The 17,459-nt window shown below is 37.3% G+C and overlaps 1 protein-coding gene across 3 annotated transcripts in view; it reads right to left on the reverse strand.

Moving 5' to 3' along the window:
* The window catches only part of RSF1 (remodeling and spacing factor 1), a 154,096-nt gene that overhangs the window by 45,015 nt on the left and 91,622 nt on the right, over positions 1-17,459 (reverse strand). For all 3 annotated transcript variants that reach the window (XM_009246859.4, XM_002822278.5, XM_054526063.2), the window contains exon 5: positions 14,574-14,728. In XM_009246859.4, the coding sequence (XP_009245134.1) occupies positions 14,574-14,728 (155 nt within the window). The remainder of the gene's footprint in view (positions 1-14,573; positions 14,729-17,459) is intronic.

A 17,459-nucleotide genomic window follows, 5' to 3' on the forward strand; every position in this document is an offset into this window, starting at 1 on the left:
ATCAACCATTTTTCCGATTTTTTAATTGGTTTAGTTTTGTGGGAAGTTGTATTTCAAGACCACAATCTGGGCATTGAGGATGCTCACAGGTACTGGGTTTACCAATGCTTCTAAGCCTTTTCAGTAAACAGGGTTAGGAAATACACACATACACTACACACACACACCCCCGCCAATACACATTTTTAACTTAAAAAAAAAAAAAAAGACAAAACTCATGAGTTCATTCTGATAGTTCATGTTTTCTTAACCTCTTCTAACTTACCTATTATTTGCTTTTCCCACACTGAAAATCTTGGTTTTCAAGGACACAGATGATACAATTAAGATATCATACTATTTTGTCTCAAATTATATACAAAACATTTTCAGAATAACAATACTGATACCATTACCAATGTCATTAAAGAAAAGTTAAAAAAAGTTTGTGTATGTGGCCAGGTGCAGTGGCTCACGCCTGTAATCCCAGCACTTTGGAGGCCGAGGCGAGCGGATCACAAGGTCAGGAGTTTGAGACCAGCCTGGCCAACATGGTGAAACACCGTCTGTACTAAAAATACAAAAAAATTAGCCGGGCGTGGTTGCAGGTGCCTGTAATCCCAGCTACTCAGGAGGCTGAGGCAGGAGAATCGCTTGTACCTGGGAGGTAGAGGTTGCAGTGAGCCCAGATTGAGCCATTGCACTCCAGCCCGGCAAGAAGAGCGAAAGTCTGTCTCAAAAACAAACAAACAAACAAACAAGCTTCAAGTGCACTCTCACCCTACTTTCCCTAATGTTAAGAACTTATGTAACTAGAATACAATTACCAAAACAGAAAATTAACATTGGTAAAATACTATTAAACAGATTTTATTCAAATTTCACCAGTTTTCCTTCAATGTCCTTTTTTATTCCAGGATCCATGTCTCAGTTTATTCTTTTTTCCTTGGTCTCCTCCAACCCTTAGTCTCCTCCATTCCTCATTCTTTCTTTGTCTCTTCTGACCCTGACACAGTTATTCTGTAGAATACCTCTTAATTTGGGCTTATTTGGTGTTTTCTCTAGATTAGATTGAGGTTATACAATCTAATGTGGAATTTTTTGACAATACTTCCACAAAAGTTACGTTGTGCTTTGTATAAAGAGTTACATGATGTAAATATACCTGATATGGTTTGGCTGTGTCCCCACCCAAATCTCACCTTGAATTGTAATAATCCCCATGTGTCTAGGGCAGGGCCAGGTGGAGATAACTGAATCATGGGGGTGGTTCCCCCATACTGTTCTCGTGTAGTGAATAAGTCTCATGAGATGTGATGGTTTTATAAACAGGAGTTCCCCTGCACAAGCTCTCTTGCCTCCCGCCAAGACATGCCTTTGCTTCTCCTTTGCCTTCCACCATGATTATGAGGTCTCCCCAGCCATGCAGAACTGTGAGTCCATTAAACTTCTTTCCTTTATAAATTACCCAGTCTCAGGTGTCTCAGATATATCTTTATTAGCAGCATGAGAACAGACTAATACAACACCTTACTGGTGAGGTTAACTATTTGGTTAAGGTGATGTCAACTGGTTATTTCACTGTAAAATTACCATTTTCACCTTTGTAACAGATGAATATCCTGGGGGAGATACTTTGAAATTATGCTAATATCCTGCTTCTAAACAAACTTTCACCCACTAATTTTAGTATCTATCAGGGATCTTGCTTGCAACAATTATTACTGTAGCATTTTCTTAATGGTGATTTTCTACTTCCCTCATTACATCTACATGTTTTAACTTATGTTCACTTGCAGGGAAAAGCTGCCCCTTCACCTTTATTTATTTATTCAAATTGTACTTACGTAAGTCTGAACTCACAGATATTATTCTATGGATTAAAATCTATCTTTATATATTTTGTTACTAAAACTCTTACTGCTTTCAATATTGGGAAACTCCTTCCACTGGCACCTATGTCCTAATGATATGCCCAAATCCCTTTTTGAGCACATCCTTATTTTCCAGCATTACCAGATGTTCCAGGCTTATCTTGTGTTTTCCCTGCCTGTTCTTGGGATCAATCTCGTCTCTAAGGAGCTCTGGTTCCTCTTACAGGAGAATGACATTTTGAAATCAAAATCTGGAGGCTGTATTCATTGTTACTGGGGTGTCACTGCTCTTAGATTCCTCTCATAAACACATATATGCAGGTATACTAACTCATACATATGATTAAACTTTTATTTATTTATCACCTACTACTGATGTTTTGTCAGTCATTTTGGCTATCTAAAGCTCATTCACGAGAAGATTCCTATACAAAACCCTCACGGGAAAAGAGATTATAGATATTGGTAACAGCTTATCTGCAGTCTATCTGAAAGTCACATTGGCTGGACATAAAGTCCCTAGCTGACATTTTCTCCCCCTGAGAGTCTGCCAAATACATTATGGCATTTTCTTCTGGAGTAAAGCACTGATGTCAAAAAGAGTGAAGGCAGTCTGATTTTCCTTCCCTTGTAAGTCATTTGGTCTTTTTGTCTGGATACCCAAGGTATTTCTTTCTTCAAAGCCCTGTAATTTTACTAGAAAATGTCTTGATGTTGATTGGTCTGCACTGAGTTTCCAACTACTTCAGGAAAGTGTTTTCCAACATAGTCTTTAGTTATTTATCTGTCCCCTTGCTTTTTCTTTTTTGTGGACACCTATCTCTTGGATCTTCTTTGGCTATTTTCAGTATAGCATTTTCTCTCAAATCCTTATATCCTATGTTTCTTTTGTTTTTTACAAATACCCTGTTTTCTAATTTTCTATTTTGTAAAGGTATTAATTCTTATGTTTGTTGACTCAGATGTTTATCTTAATCTTTTTAAAATTTTAACTCTTCTGAGTCCTACCACTTATTATCGTGCTCATGTTTGATGGGCATGTCTTTCTGAGAAGCTTTCACTGTCTGTAGGGATGTTATTCTGCTTCTTGTTCTCTCTTGTTCTTATAATCCCAGGAGATTTGAACTTGCTCCCTTTTAGTTGTCTGGTTTTATGTACAAGTAGATTCCCTAAACTTTTAGAAAAAAGTCATTTTTATGATAGTTTTTCCAATTTCATAACTTTAGAGCTCTCGTTATTTTTGTGAAATACTCAAATTAAAGCAATGTACTTTATGAGATCACCTAACTCTATTCTTCTCCCATAATTTTATTTGAACCTTCTTTTTGTTTGTCCTGTTGTCCCTGTCCTACTTAATTTGGAGCCTATGCCCAGCAGTTTCACATCAGCGTGGAGCTTAATCCTGGAAAGGCTTTGGGTGGTGAGGATTGAGAATTCATGAGGCCCATAGTACCTGAGAATCTTTAAGACCGTTGTTGTAGATTTTGTCTATATGTTTTTGTTATTACCATCAATATGTTCCTTTTATGGGGGAACTGGTAGAGACTCAAAATCCACACCACTATTACTTTCCAAAATTCATGAATGATAAATTTTCCCCTTCTAATTCAAACCACAACAAACTCAGTCAGAGCAAACCAATTTCAACAGTTCCTCCAATCATGAAAGATTTCTTCTGTTTCTTTCTCCTTTTCTTCCTTGCTTCCTTCCTTCCCTCCTTCTCCAATAAGGAAAAATCTTTCACATAAGAAGCACTATAGGCCAGGCGTGGTGACTCACACCTGTAATCCCACTTTGGGAGGCCAAGACAGGCAGATCGCTTGAGCGCAGGAGTTTGAGACCAGCCTGGGCAACATGGTGAAACCTTGTCTCTACAGAAAATACAAAAATTAGCTAAGCATAGTGGCGCATGCCTGTAGTTCCAGCTACTCAAAAAGCTGGGGTAGGAAGACTGATTGAGCCCAAGAAGCGAAAGCTGCAGTGAGCCATGTTTGAGCCACTCAACTCTAGCCTGGAGACAGAGCATAAACCTTGTCTTTAAAAAAAAAAAAAAAAAAAAAAAAAGAGGCTTACTCCTGTAATCCCACTGCTTTAGAAGGTTGAGGTGGGAGGATTCCTTGAGGCCAGGAGTCTAAGACTGGGCAACATAGCAAGACCTCATCTCTACAAAAACAATTTTTTTTTCTTAATTAGCTAGACATGGTGGCACATGCCTGTAGTCTGAGTTACTGGGGAAACTCAGGTAGAAGGATTGCTTGAGCCCTGGAGTTCAAGGTTACAGTGATTTATGATCATGACACTGTATTCTATCCTGGGCAATTGAGCAAGACCTTATCTCTTAAAAAAAGTTCTTAAATTATTGGGAATGATAGAGGAGTTAAAAAATTATTTAAGTTCTTAAAAAAAAAGCAGCAGCACTATGGTCTGTATCCTATTGTTTATGGCAAAAAAATACAAGAAAGAAATGCAAACGTCAATGTATTTCCTGTCAATTTTTTCTACTTAACTCAAACATGATGTAAAAGACACTGATAATAAAGAGTATCTTGTCTTTTATTCCTATAAAAGGAAACTATTTTAGATATCACAAGGTTGTAACAATAACATCTGTATTTATTAGTCTCCCTATACTTGTTTAAAGTAAAACAATGTTTTATTTTATTTATTTATTTTTTTGAGAGGGAGTCGCACTCTGTCGCCCAGGCTGGAGTGCAGTGGCACAATCTCGGCTCACTGCAACCTCCACCTCCCAGGTTCAAGCGATTCTCCTGCCTTGGCTTCCCAAGTAGCTGGGATTACAGGCTCATGCCATCACACCCAGCTAATTTTTGTAATTTTAGTAGAGACGGGGTTTCACAATGTTGGCCAAGCTGGTCTTGAACTCCTGACTTCAAGTGATCCTCCCGCCTTGGCCTCCCAAAGTGTTGGGATTACAGGCGTGAGCCACCACACCCTGCCAAAACAATGTTTTATATAATAAAAATAGTAGTTTTTTTTCCTTTTTTGAGACAGGTTTCACTCTGTTGCACAGGCTTGAGTAGGGTGGTGTGAGCACGGCTCACTGCAGCCTCAATGTGCTGGGCTCAAGCCTGCATCAGCTCCCCAGTAGCTGGGACCAAAGGCATGCAACACCATGCTTGGCTAGTGCATTATTATACATTCAGTACATAAACTTTTTGATCCCCATCCATAAGTTTCTAGAAATTGCCCACAAGTATCAAAAAATGTTCAATCTTACTACTCATCAGGAAAATGTAAACTAAAACCACAATGAGGTATCACCTAACACCTGTTAGGGTAGTTATTATCAAAGACAAGACAACAGGTGTAGGCAAAAATGAGGAAAAAAAAAAGAGAGAGAATCCCTGTACACTGTTGTTTTGAGAATGTGAAGTAGTATAGCCATATAGGAAACAGTATGGAGGTTCCTCAAAAAATTAAAAATATAAGTACTATAGGACTCAGTAATGCCACTACGGGGTATATCCAAAGAAAATGAAACCAGTTTGTTAACGAGATATCTGCACTCCCATGTTCCCTCCAGCATTAATCACAATAGGCAAGATATGGAATCAACCTAAGTGTCCATCAGCAGATAAAAGGATGAAGAAAATATGACCTATATACATGATAGAATATTATTCAACATTAACAACGAAAGAAATCCTGTCATTTGTGACAACATGGATAAACCTGGAAGATACTATGCTAAGTGAAATAAGTCAGGAACAGAAACAAATACCTCATGATCTCACTTATATGTGGAATCTTAGAGTTGAACTCACAGAAGCAGAGTAGAATAGTGGTTATGAGAGACTGAAGGTGTGGGGAGATGCTGGTCAAAAGATAAAAACTTTCAGTTACGAAGAATAAGTTCAAGAGATCTACTACTGTACAACATGGTGACTACAGTTACAACAACGTACTGTACACTTGAAAATTGCTAGGACAGGAGACTTTAAGTGCTCTCATCACAAAAAAAGATAAGTCTGTGAGTCAATGCATATGGTAATTAGTTTTAGACATTCCACAATATGGAATTAGTTTTAGACATTCCACCATAAATACATACAACTTTTCTTTGTCAATTAAAAAATTTAAACCCAGCCAGGCACGGTGGCTCATGCCTGTAATCCTAGCACTTTGGGAGGCCGAGACGGGTGGATCACTTGAGCTCAGGAGTTCAAGACCAGCCTGGGCAACACAGTGAAACCCTATCTCTACAGAAAAGGCAAAAATGAGCTAGGCATGGTGGCTTGTGCCTGTAGGCCCAGCTACTTGGGGGTCTGAGGCGGAAGGATCACTTGAGCCCAGGAGGTGGGGGTTGCAGTGAGCCAAGATTGTACCACTGTACCCCAGCATGGGCAAAAAAACCAAAAACCAAAAAACAAAAAAAAACACCTTGCAATCTAGAATAAAAAAATAATATAAATACAGGATAAGGGTGTCACCCTTGGGGCCTACTGAATGCAGTGAGAATCCTGGAACTTTGGTCCACAGAGTTGATAGAAGAGATATTGGCTTCCATGGAACATGAGGCTTTTGAGTTGTTCCTGGACCTGCTCAATGTAAATCCCATCTGCTTGTTTCTCCAGTTGTCACCTGGGAGAAAACAGCTTCTGGATGGTCATAAGAACTGTTGCAAAGACTATTCCTAAGGCTAGATGTTGCTCCTGTTGGCAAGCTATGATCCCTGTCCTAGACTGATCTCAGTATACTGATGCCAAGTGTTGTCTGTAGTAGTTTTGCGAATCTGAATACTGAAACCTAAGAAGGATCCCAACAGACACTAAAGATATAAAACTGCAATGTATGGAAAAATACTGTGTTGTGTAGCTCATTTATTAATCAACACACTGACTCATGTATGGGAACTTATCCAATTCACAAGTTTACCATGACAATGCCATGTTCCACTTTTAATTTTTTTAATACAAAGAAGTCCCTAGATAACGATACAGGGAAGTAAGTTCTTTTATCTCCAGTCATATTAAAATTCTCATCAAAGTTACAAAGAAATCATTATGAGTAACATCATAAATATCTGTACTTTCACCAGGTACAATAGAAAATATAAAAAATAATTTAACATCTTGTCTCATTTATTACCAGTAATCTATTCACTATGAGCAAGAGTATTTCCAATTGTACTTACATATGCAAATGCTCATTCTACTTTGATACACTTTTTTGCTGCACTCAAACTCAAAAGAAAGTTTTGGCCGGGAGTGGTGGCTCACACCTGTAATCCCAGCACTTTGAGAGGCCAAGGCGGGCAGGTCACCTCAGGTCGGGAGTGCAAGACCAGTTTGACCAACATGGAGAAACCCCGTCTCTACTAAAAATACAAAATTAGCTGGGCCTGGTGGCGCATGCCTGTAATCTCAGCTACTCGGGAGGCTGAGGCAGGAGAATTGGTTGAACCCAAGAGGTGGAGGTTGCGGTGAGCCTAGATCGCGCCATTGTGCTCCAGCCTGGGCAACAAGAGTAAAACTCCGTCTCAAAAAAAAAAAGTTTTGATACACGTAATATTTTTCTCTCAAGAACATATAGCTGCACATCTCAGCATTCAAAAATGAATCTCCTTAAAATATCAGTCCTCCCCCTCCCAATTTCTTCCTCAGGTACCTTTTACGTTAACCATCATAGTTTTTACAATGGATAGTTTCATAGTATTACATGTTACAGACTGAATTGTGTTCTCCACAAATTCATATATTGAAGCACTAATCCCCAATGTGACTGTATTTAGAGACAGAGCCTTTGGTGAGGTAATTATGGTTAAAGAATTCTCACAAAAGCGGGGGACTTTAACATTACAGGAATGGTGCTCTTATAAGATCAGAGGAACAGAAACAGATAGCTTTTTCTCCACACACACAGAGAAGAGAGTCATTTGCAAGCCAGGGAAAGAGCCCTCATCAGAAATCAAATTTGCTACTTTTAACTCCAGAACTGAGAAAATAAATTTCTGTTGTTTTAAGCCATCCAGTCTGTGGTATTTTGTTATGAATAGCCTGAACAGACTAATACACTACATTAAGTTATATTATTTTGCCACATAGAATTTAAGCTTTATATCTGACATCACATTAATAATGATCAAAGGAAAATCATCAGTAAGTTAATCTACCTACTATAACTATACTGGGCTGGGCGCAGTGGCTCACGCCTATAATCTTAACATGTTGGGAGATGGCGGGGAGGATTGCCTGAGGCCAGGAGTTTGAGACCAGATGGGGCAACATAGTGAGACCCTGTCTCTACAAAAAATTAAAAAACTAGCCAGGCATTGTAGCATGTGCCTGTAGTCCCAGCGAGGCAGGAGGATCCCTTGAGCCCAGGAAATGGAGGTTACAGTGAGTTGTGATTGTGGCACTAGATTCCAGCCTGGGCAGTAAGAGCAAGACCTTGACTCTAAAAATAAATAAATACAAAAACCAACTATACTGACATACTTCACTTCAACAATTAGCAAGTCTCTCCTTTTTCTGAAATAATTCTTGGTCTTTGTTATTCCAAAATTTATAAAGACATGAATACAATAAATATCTTATTTTCATGTTAACTACACTGTAAGAAAAAAATGTAAGTCCAAGCACCTGAGACTAAGCCCGATTTTAGAGGGCAAAAGAAAGGAGTATGGCAAAATGGAGTGTAAATCTCATGTAAATAGAAACAACCATTACTCAGCTATAGAGAATTTTTGACATATAAAAATGATGATTCAAAGTTGACAACTTTTCTAATTTTCAATTTTAGATGTCGACAGCAACTTCATTTAAAAAATCAGTCATATGAAAACATATGTTCCCTCAAAAATTTGTATGTTAACATTCACCGCTGCATTATCTATACCAAAAGGTGGAAAAATCCAAATGTCCATCAAGTGAACAGATAAATAAAATGTGGTATATCAATACAAATAAATATTATTCATCCATAAAAAGGAATGAAGTACTGATACATGCTACAACATGGATGTTGTAATATTTAGCATATGTTAACATTATGTTAGTGTAATGTTAAAAAATTTACGCTAAATGAAAATGTCAGACACAGATGGCCACATGCTGTATGATTCTATTTTTATGAAATGCTATAAAGAGAAAAATCCATAAAGACAAAGTAGATTAATAGTTTACAGGGGATGAGGGTAGGGAGAAATGGCAAGTAACTTCTAAGTGGGTACAGAGTTTCTTTGTGGGGTGCTAGAAATGTTCTAGAATTAGTGGTTATGGTTGCACAATTCTGTGAATATACTAAAATGGTGAATTTTATCTTAGCTTTTTAAAAACAAAGCAGCACTGTAGAAACCAAAATAAACAGGTTTTTGGGCCAAATTAGGTCTGTGAGCTGCCAGTCTGTAAATTCTGTTCTTTATAAGAAATTCTCAAATGATATCTTATCTGATCACCTGTAGGCAGAAGTGCATGACTGTAAAAATTAACAAAAGGACAATCTTCTTTCAATTAGTAGAATTAAAAACTAAATGTTAGTTGAGCTTCCCTCAACTTTTTCCCCAGAAAAGTTTCTTTTTAACTTTTTGGTCCCTTCTAAATTAGAATACAGTATCCAATGTAGAGAGAAAACATATATTAAATTCCATGGTGTTTTATATGCACAATACCTTCCAGTTAGTATTATCACCTAAATTAAGACAGTGGATCTTAAACTCCCATAAAAGGGTATAAATGACACCAAACACTTACTTGGAAATCTACCATAGTCTGAGAGTAACAACTCAAAAAGTATTTGAGCGTTTCAAGCCTGATGCCATGACTAGCCCTAATATAAGTGGGATACAAATAGTATAAAGTTTCAGATGGTCCTTGAAGTATAATCAGACTTTCACGGGAGTTGGGGAGACAACATCTGAGGGAGGGAAACAGCATGCAGACACAGAAGGGAATGCCCAAGACATATGTAGAAAACAAAAGCATCTAGATGATCTGGAACCAGTACTCATGTAAGAAAAAGCAGGAGCTACTGCTAGAGACCAGACTGAGATTCTGAATGTTAGTCTAGCAAATTTAGACTTTCAGAAGGCAATTCAAATTGTCTTTGAAACAAAGTCAACTTAATTATTTAGTTGGTGTCACCATTTTCTAGGTCACTTATTGCCATTTTCCATTTTTTTGCCCATTTTTACAGTTAATACGTTTCTCCTTAGCGCCTATACAAAAATAAAAACTTATCTTACTGAGTTAAGATACAAGGCATGGCAATTTAACTAATGACTAAAGAAAAATCTATTTTAGCTACAAGAATAAGAGTGGTTGTTATTCCCTCTCCAGTGCCTATTTATTTTTATTTCTTGCTGCCCAATTTGCAAATATCCAACCATGCTTAATTTTTAACTTTTGTCACATTTTGCTTCAACACTCTATGTTAGACATTCCCCAGGACTGTTTCCGGCTTTTGACCTACTCCTTCCCACCTGGCCCTGATCCCCCAACACAGCCCAAGGGTAATGTTTGTTTACATCCGAAAGGAAAAAAAATGACAGAACAGAATCATATTTATTTGGTCTTGCCATGGAATAGACTACAAGAACTACATCTGAGAGGACAAGGGTGAGAGACAGGGTTTTTGGGGGCTGAAATTATATGTAAGTGCAGCATTAAAAGGGCACAGGGACTCTGGAGACAGATTGCCTAGTTTTGAATATTAGGTCTGCCATTAACAAGCTATGTGACCTTGGGAAAATTACTGAAATCACTCTTTATCTAATTTCCCTCATCTGAAAAAAGGGAAGTAATAATATTACACTACTAAACAGGGCTTGTTGTGAAAATGATCTGACAATATAGGCAAAGCATTTAGAACAGTATTGGCACATGGTAAATGGTTTATGTGTTACTGTTTTATCTACCATAGTGTAAGCTTTCCAAAGCAAGGATTTTAGTCCTTCTTTATTAAACTAATGCCTAAAATCATGCTTAGCACAGAGAAGGTGCACAGTAAGTATTCACTGAACGAATGAATGAATGAATGAATGAATGAATGAATAAGAAACATTTTGTTTTTAGAGAAAGAGAAGCAGAAAAGCAAGAGAGAAGGTAGGCTGTGTGTGGTTGCTCACATCTGTAATCCCAGAACTTCAGAGGGCTGAGGCAAGAGGATTGCTTGAAGTCAGGAGATCGAGACCAGCCTGGGCAACAAAGTGAGACCATGTCTTTACAAAATTAAAAATTAAAAAACATTAGCCAGGCATGGTGGCGCACACCTGTAGTCCCAGCCACTCAGGAGGCTGAGGCAGGAGGATCACTTGAGCCCAGGAGTTCCAGATTGCAGCATACTATGATTGTACTACTGCACTCCAGCCCGGGTGACAGAGTGAGGCTGTCTCTAAAATAAAAATAGAAGACAGAAAAACAAAGAGAATGAAATGTCCTGCTCCTCCTCTTCTACTTTTTCAAGAGATGCCATCCCTCACAGACCATTTTCTCTTAGTTGTGTTGAGAGGTATAACATCAGCATTCATTGAGAAATGTTTTCAGAAACAGATGTATAACGGCCTTTGGTGTATTTGTTTCAGAAGTTAGGAGATCACCTTGTTACTCAAAATACGGTCCTCTAACCAGCAGTATCAGCATTACATAGGTCCTTGTTAAAATAGCCAATCAGCAGACAGCCAAGACCCACTCCACCAGATTCTGTATTTTAAAAAACTCCCGAAGTGAACACCCAGCATATTAAAGTTTGAGAAGTACTACTCTAGACCACTTTAAGAGCACAGGGTATAGAAGGATCAGGCTTCAAATCTAGACTCTGACACTTAATTATGTATATGACCTGAGGCAACATTATAAATGTTCCAATTTCCTCATCTGTAAAATTAAAATAATAATAGTAGTTACCTCAAAGAGTTGCTATGAGGATTAAATGAAAATCCATATGCAGCATTTGGTAGACTGCAAAGAAAACAGGATGTGCCCAATAAATGTTAGCTGTTGTTATTGTTGAAATCCCCCATTATCTACTATAAGGCCCCACAAAGAAATTTCAGCATTAACTATTAGGAAGAGCTTACCTAGAAAAACAGTTTGTTCTGTTTTTCTTTCTACTTTAAACTACACAATTAGTCTCCCTTCAAGATCAGTGTCAATTTTGAGGTCTTGTATTAGAAATAATTGCCTCTTAAATTTCTATTATTCTGACCTTGGTTTCCAATTCACATTTTCTCTGGCTTTGATTTTAATTGTGTATGGGAATAAGAAAATATGTGAATGAATGACCAAAATGAACAAGTAATATTAAGTTTAAACCTAGAATTAATCCTTGGAAAATACTACTCAAAAAGAATAGAAATTCAATAGGAGGTTCAGACTACTTTTAAATTATTATGCATGGCTGGGCACAGTGACTCATTCCTATAATCCCAGCACTTTGGGAAGCCAAGGCAGGAGGGTCGCCTGAGGCCAAGTCAAGACCAGCCTGGGCAACAGAGCAAGATCCCATCTCTACAAAAAATAAAAAATGAAAACTAGCCGGGCCTGATGGCACATGCCTGTAGTCTTAGCTACTCAGGAGAGGCTGAAGGGCTGGGATCACTTGAGCCCAAGAGTTCTAAGCTGCAGTGAGCAATGACTGCACCACTGTACTTCAGCCTGGGCGACAGAGAGAGATCCTGTCTCAAAGAAAAAAAAAAAAAGCTTTCCTAAAGTAGTCTATAAGTTTAATTTTAACATACGAAAAATAATTTTTCAAAGCAGAAATTGGGCTTAGAAATAAAACCACCACAGACATTTGAAATAAAACCACACAAGCAATGAAGGACGGTAATCAACATTTCGGCTAAAAGCGATGCTTAATATATAGGAACGTTATTATATACTACACGAAAAGGCATAATTCCTTGTTTACAAGCAATGCTTGCAGATATGGAATGCTTTCTATAAATGGTTTCCTGAGAGCAGCAAATAAAGGAAAAACATTATTTTTAGGTTCTAATCAAAACTAGCAGATGCAAACTAAAAGCAAAGAAAACATGATAAGGAAAGCAAATTCCTTCCCTTGTCATTAAAAGGTTATCAATAACAAATATTAACTAAAAAGATGTTGGTCAAAATTTCACTTGCTTTCTTTCCTTTTGGAGAGCTCAGGACTTGGCTCTGTCTTCCTAGAATGGTTAGAATTTGATCTGCCTAGTTAAGCAAATTAGAAAACTCAATCAGAAATCAGGTTTAACAATTACAATTATCATAGACTTAAGAGTTTTCAAAGCATAACAAAAAAATAAACAACCCAAAGAAAAAATGGACAAAAAACTTGAATAAACATTTTTCCAAAGAAGATACACAAACGGCCAATAAACACTTGAAAAGATAGATGCTTAACATCACTTGTCATTAGGAACTAATAATTACAATGAGATGCTGTTATAAAAAAAACAAACAGAAACAAGTGTTGGTGAGGATGGGAAGCAACTAAAGTCCTTGGGCACTACTGGAAGGAATGTAAAATGATGCAACTGCTGTGGAAAACAGTATGTGCTTCCTCAAAAAATTAAACACAGAATTACCGTATATGATCCAGCAATTCCACTTCTGGATTAAAAGAAGGGAAAGCAGGGACTCAAGAGATATCTGTACACCCAGTTCATGGCAGCATTATTCACAATGTCCAAAAGGTGGAAGAAATTCAAGTGCCCACTGATGGATGAATTGATAAACAAAATGTGGTATATACATACAATGGACAATTATTCAATAATTTATTATTATTAAAAGGAAGAAAATTCTGACATATACTACAACAGCGGTTCCCAACCTTTTGGCACCAGGAACCAGTTTCGTGGAAGACAATTTTTCTATAGGAGGTGGGTTGGGGGGATGGTTTTGGGATGAAACTTCCACCTCAGATCATCAGGCATTAGATTCTCATGAGGAGTGTGCAACCAGATCCCTTGCATAAGTGGTTCACAATAGGGTTTGTGCTCCCATGAGAATTTAATGCCGCCATTAATCTGACAGGAGGTGGAGCTTGGGCGGTAATGCTCACTAGGGTGGTAATGCTCACTCGTCCCTGCTCACCTACTGCTGTGCAACCTGGTTCCTAACAGGTTACAGACTGGTACTAGTCCTTGGCCTGGGGGTTGGGGACCCCTGTAACATGGATGAACTTTGAAGACACTATGCTATGTGAAATAAGCCTGTCACAAAAGTGCAAGCATTATGATTCCTCGGATACGAATGATCAAATTCATAAGAGACAGACGGCAGAATGAGAGATGCCAGCGGCTGAGGGGAAGGAAAAATGTAGAGTTTAGTGTTTAAAACATACAGAGCTTTAACTGAGAAAGATCAAAAAAGTTCTGGAGATGGATGGTGGTGATGGGTGCATCACAACAATATGAATGTACTTAATGCCACAGAACTGTATGGTTAAAAATGGTTAAAATGGTAAATTTTATGTTATATTTTGCCACAATAAAAAAGTTCATTAAATGTCTTCACATTCCTTAGTAAAAAAAATTATGTTTTGATGATCTGAACAATTTTTACTAAGATATTTTTAAATGTTCTACATAAAAGAGCAACATATTTAATGTTTTTGGCCTCATTTTCTTTAAATTAAGGAAAAATCAACCTCCTTTTATAAGAAGGCTCCCAATTCAAATTGAGATAGAAATTCAGAATTATATAGTTGGGAAGAGGAGTGGAAGAATATGGAAGAGATTACAAAACAAAGCAAAACAAAACACACAAAAAAAACCTTGTTTAGGTGTTTCTTCCTCTTTTTTAGTCTCCTCATCCTCTAAGCTGGGACTTTCCCGAGAAGAGTTGTCTTGTTGGCTAGAGTTTTTCAATAGTACAGGATCAATTTGTGCTTTCAGGAGTGCAAGAGTCTCAGCCAACTCGTTTCGATTTCTAAACAAGGAAAAAAATAAGACAGCATAAAAATCTTTTTCCTGTTCTAGAGAACTTTCTGAATAATACCGATAGAAATTAAAATAAAAAAAGAAAAATACATTAAGAACATCAAAAACACTGGTACAGCTAGCCCTAATTAACCCTGAATTTTAAAAGCACTAAGAAAAACACATTAAAATATACTGTTCTTCAGAGAGGAATATTAGATTTTCCTCTCTACTGATTGGAATGACAATGAACATCTCTTTGGTTGAAAAGAAAAGTAGGAACAAAATTAAACAAAAATCAACGTTTGATAACTTTAAAAATAGTATGTAATCTCTAAGGAGATGAAATCAATGCAAAACTTGATTGCAAAAGTATTTTTTGTTTTGTTCTTGATTTGGAAATAATTTTTTTCTACCTTCAGAGATAACAGCATTTGACATTGCTACAAAATTAAGATCCAGAACTTTCTGATTACAGCAAAACATCAGTTCCAATAACACAATTTAAAAACATAAAAAATTTTGGTAGCTGATTTTATTTTGTTAATAATGGTTTATAACTGATTCAACAATACCAGAAAATTCCAAATAAATAAGAGTCTAACCTATAAATTCTACTTAAAAAAAAAAAAAAAAGAAGAGACACGGTCTCACTTTGTCATCCAGGCTGGAATGCAGTGACCTGATCATGGCTCATGGTAACCTCAAATTTCCAGGCTCAAGACCCTCCTACCTCAGCCTCCCAAGTAGCTAGGACTACAGTTGTATATCCCTGTATCTGGCAAATAAAATCCTATATTTTTACTAGCAAAAACAAAGGTGTGGTATGGTTAATTTAAATGCCACTTACAACTGAGAAAACTCACTTGGATATTTTTCTTGCTCAGACAAGCAAGAAATGCTGTCAGACAGTGCGTAATGCTGAAGATAAAAAGCAGACCCTGGACTAAGAGTTGGGAAACTTAGTTCTAGATGTGCCACTAGGTTATTAATTAGCACCAAGATCCTCCCATCTGTGTTCTCAATGTGCGATGTAAATACCCCTGATTCAAAGTGAAAACTGTTAAGATGAAATGACTCGTTTTCTTATCTGTCAAGTCACATACGGCTCCTACCCTCCTTTCCCTTTCCAATTCCATGCCAGCTAGATTCTACTGCTTTAGAGTAGGAACTCTGCATTCCAAAGAGCCCCTGGACAAGTCATATATCCTCATTAGGCCTCAGCTTTCTTATTTATAAAATACAAGAACGGATTCTCTTAAGTATTACTAATTGGTCTTCTAAATAAAGCAGTAAAATTGCCACTGATAAAAATCAGAAATTAAAATGACAACCATTTATTATACATGAGAATGAAACACACATGTTCATACATATCATATGAGCATATATAATAAACAGTCTAGAATTTTAATTATCTAATATCAAAAGGTAAGACTAGATGTTTTCTCAAAGTCTTGTCTGGTCCTGCCTCCATTTTACAGAAAGGAAAATTAAGACTCAGAGACTTTATTTTTGGCAAAGATCCAGTCCCCTAATTTCATTACAACCTACTTCTAACTTAAGGATCTATGCTTTATTACTACTCATATTTCATTGAGAATTCCATATGTTAAAAAAAAGAAAAAGAGAATTCCATATGCAACAAATGGCTCAATCTATTTGTTATTTCTCAAAGTCATGGTGGGAACTGAAGAGTATACTGAAGTTATACACCATACCAATTTTAAAAAGCTTCAAAACATAAGAGAGCTAATATTGCTAGGAAAATCTATTTCAATTACTTCCACTACTTTTTTTTTTTTTTTTTTTTGAGATGCCAAGTTTCACTCTTGTCACCCAGGCTGGAGTGCAATGGCAGGATCTTGGCTCACTGCAACCTCCTCCTCCTGGGTTCAAGTGATTTTCCTGCCTCAGACTCCCGAGCAGCTGGGATTACAGGCACCCATCACCACGCCTGGCTAATTTCTTTTGTAATTTTAGTAGAGATGAGGTTTCACCATGTTGGTCAGGCTAGTCTCGAACTCCTGACCTCAAGTGATCTGCCCGCCTTGGCCTCCCAAACTGTTGGGATTACAAGGGTGAGCCACTGCACCCAACCTACTTCCACTACTTTAAGCAAAAAGGGAATTTAGCATTAAAATTTATTAAAGAACAACTCCCTAAAAGGCTTTTAATCTGTTTAATGTGTTTAAACACAAGCCTAAGGTAGTCGTTATTATATGAAAACAAAACTACCCATCTTTGGGTTTTTCCTATTTTGAACAATTCAAAAAATCCTAAATCTGAGTTAGTCAGAGGAAATTTTTATGAATTCCCTCAAATCACATCCAAATTTCTTAACACTATCTACAGAATATTTTAGACTATGGACCCTAACAACAATCCAGTTGTTTTGCTACCCCTCCCTCACTTGTTCTCTGTTCTCCATACCATTTCTTCTCTCAGGCATGTTAAATCAGATATATCCCTCCAAAATACCAGGCTTTCTTAGGATATCAGGTGACTGATTGCACTTCTGCTCTCTTAGCCTGGAATGTGTTCCCCATGGCTAACTCCAATTACTCTCTCAAAGACAAGTATAGAATGAATAAACAAAATCTCGTATATCTACATATGGAAATTCTATTCAGCCATAAAAAGGAATAAAGTTCTGATTTATATTACATGGATAAACCTTGTAAAGATTATTCTACTTCAAAGTGGCCATACATGGCTGGGCGTGGTGGCTCACACCTGTA

This window comes from Pongo abelii, chromosome 9 (genome assembly GCF_028885655.2).
Source record: "Pongo abelii isolate AG06213 chromosome 9, NHGRI_mPonAbe1-v2.0_pri, whole genome shotgun sequence".
NCBI classification, from domain to species: domain Eukaryota; kingdom Metazoa; phylum Chordata; class Mammalia; order Primates; family Hominidae; genus Pongo; species Pongo abelii.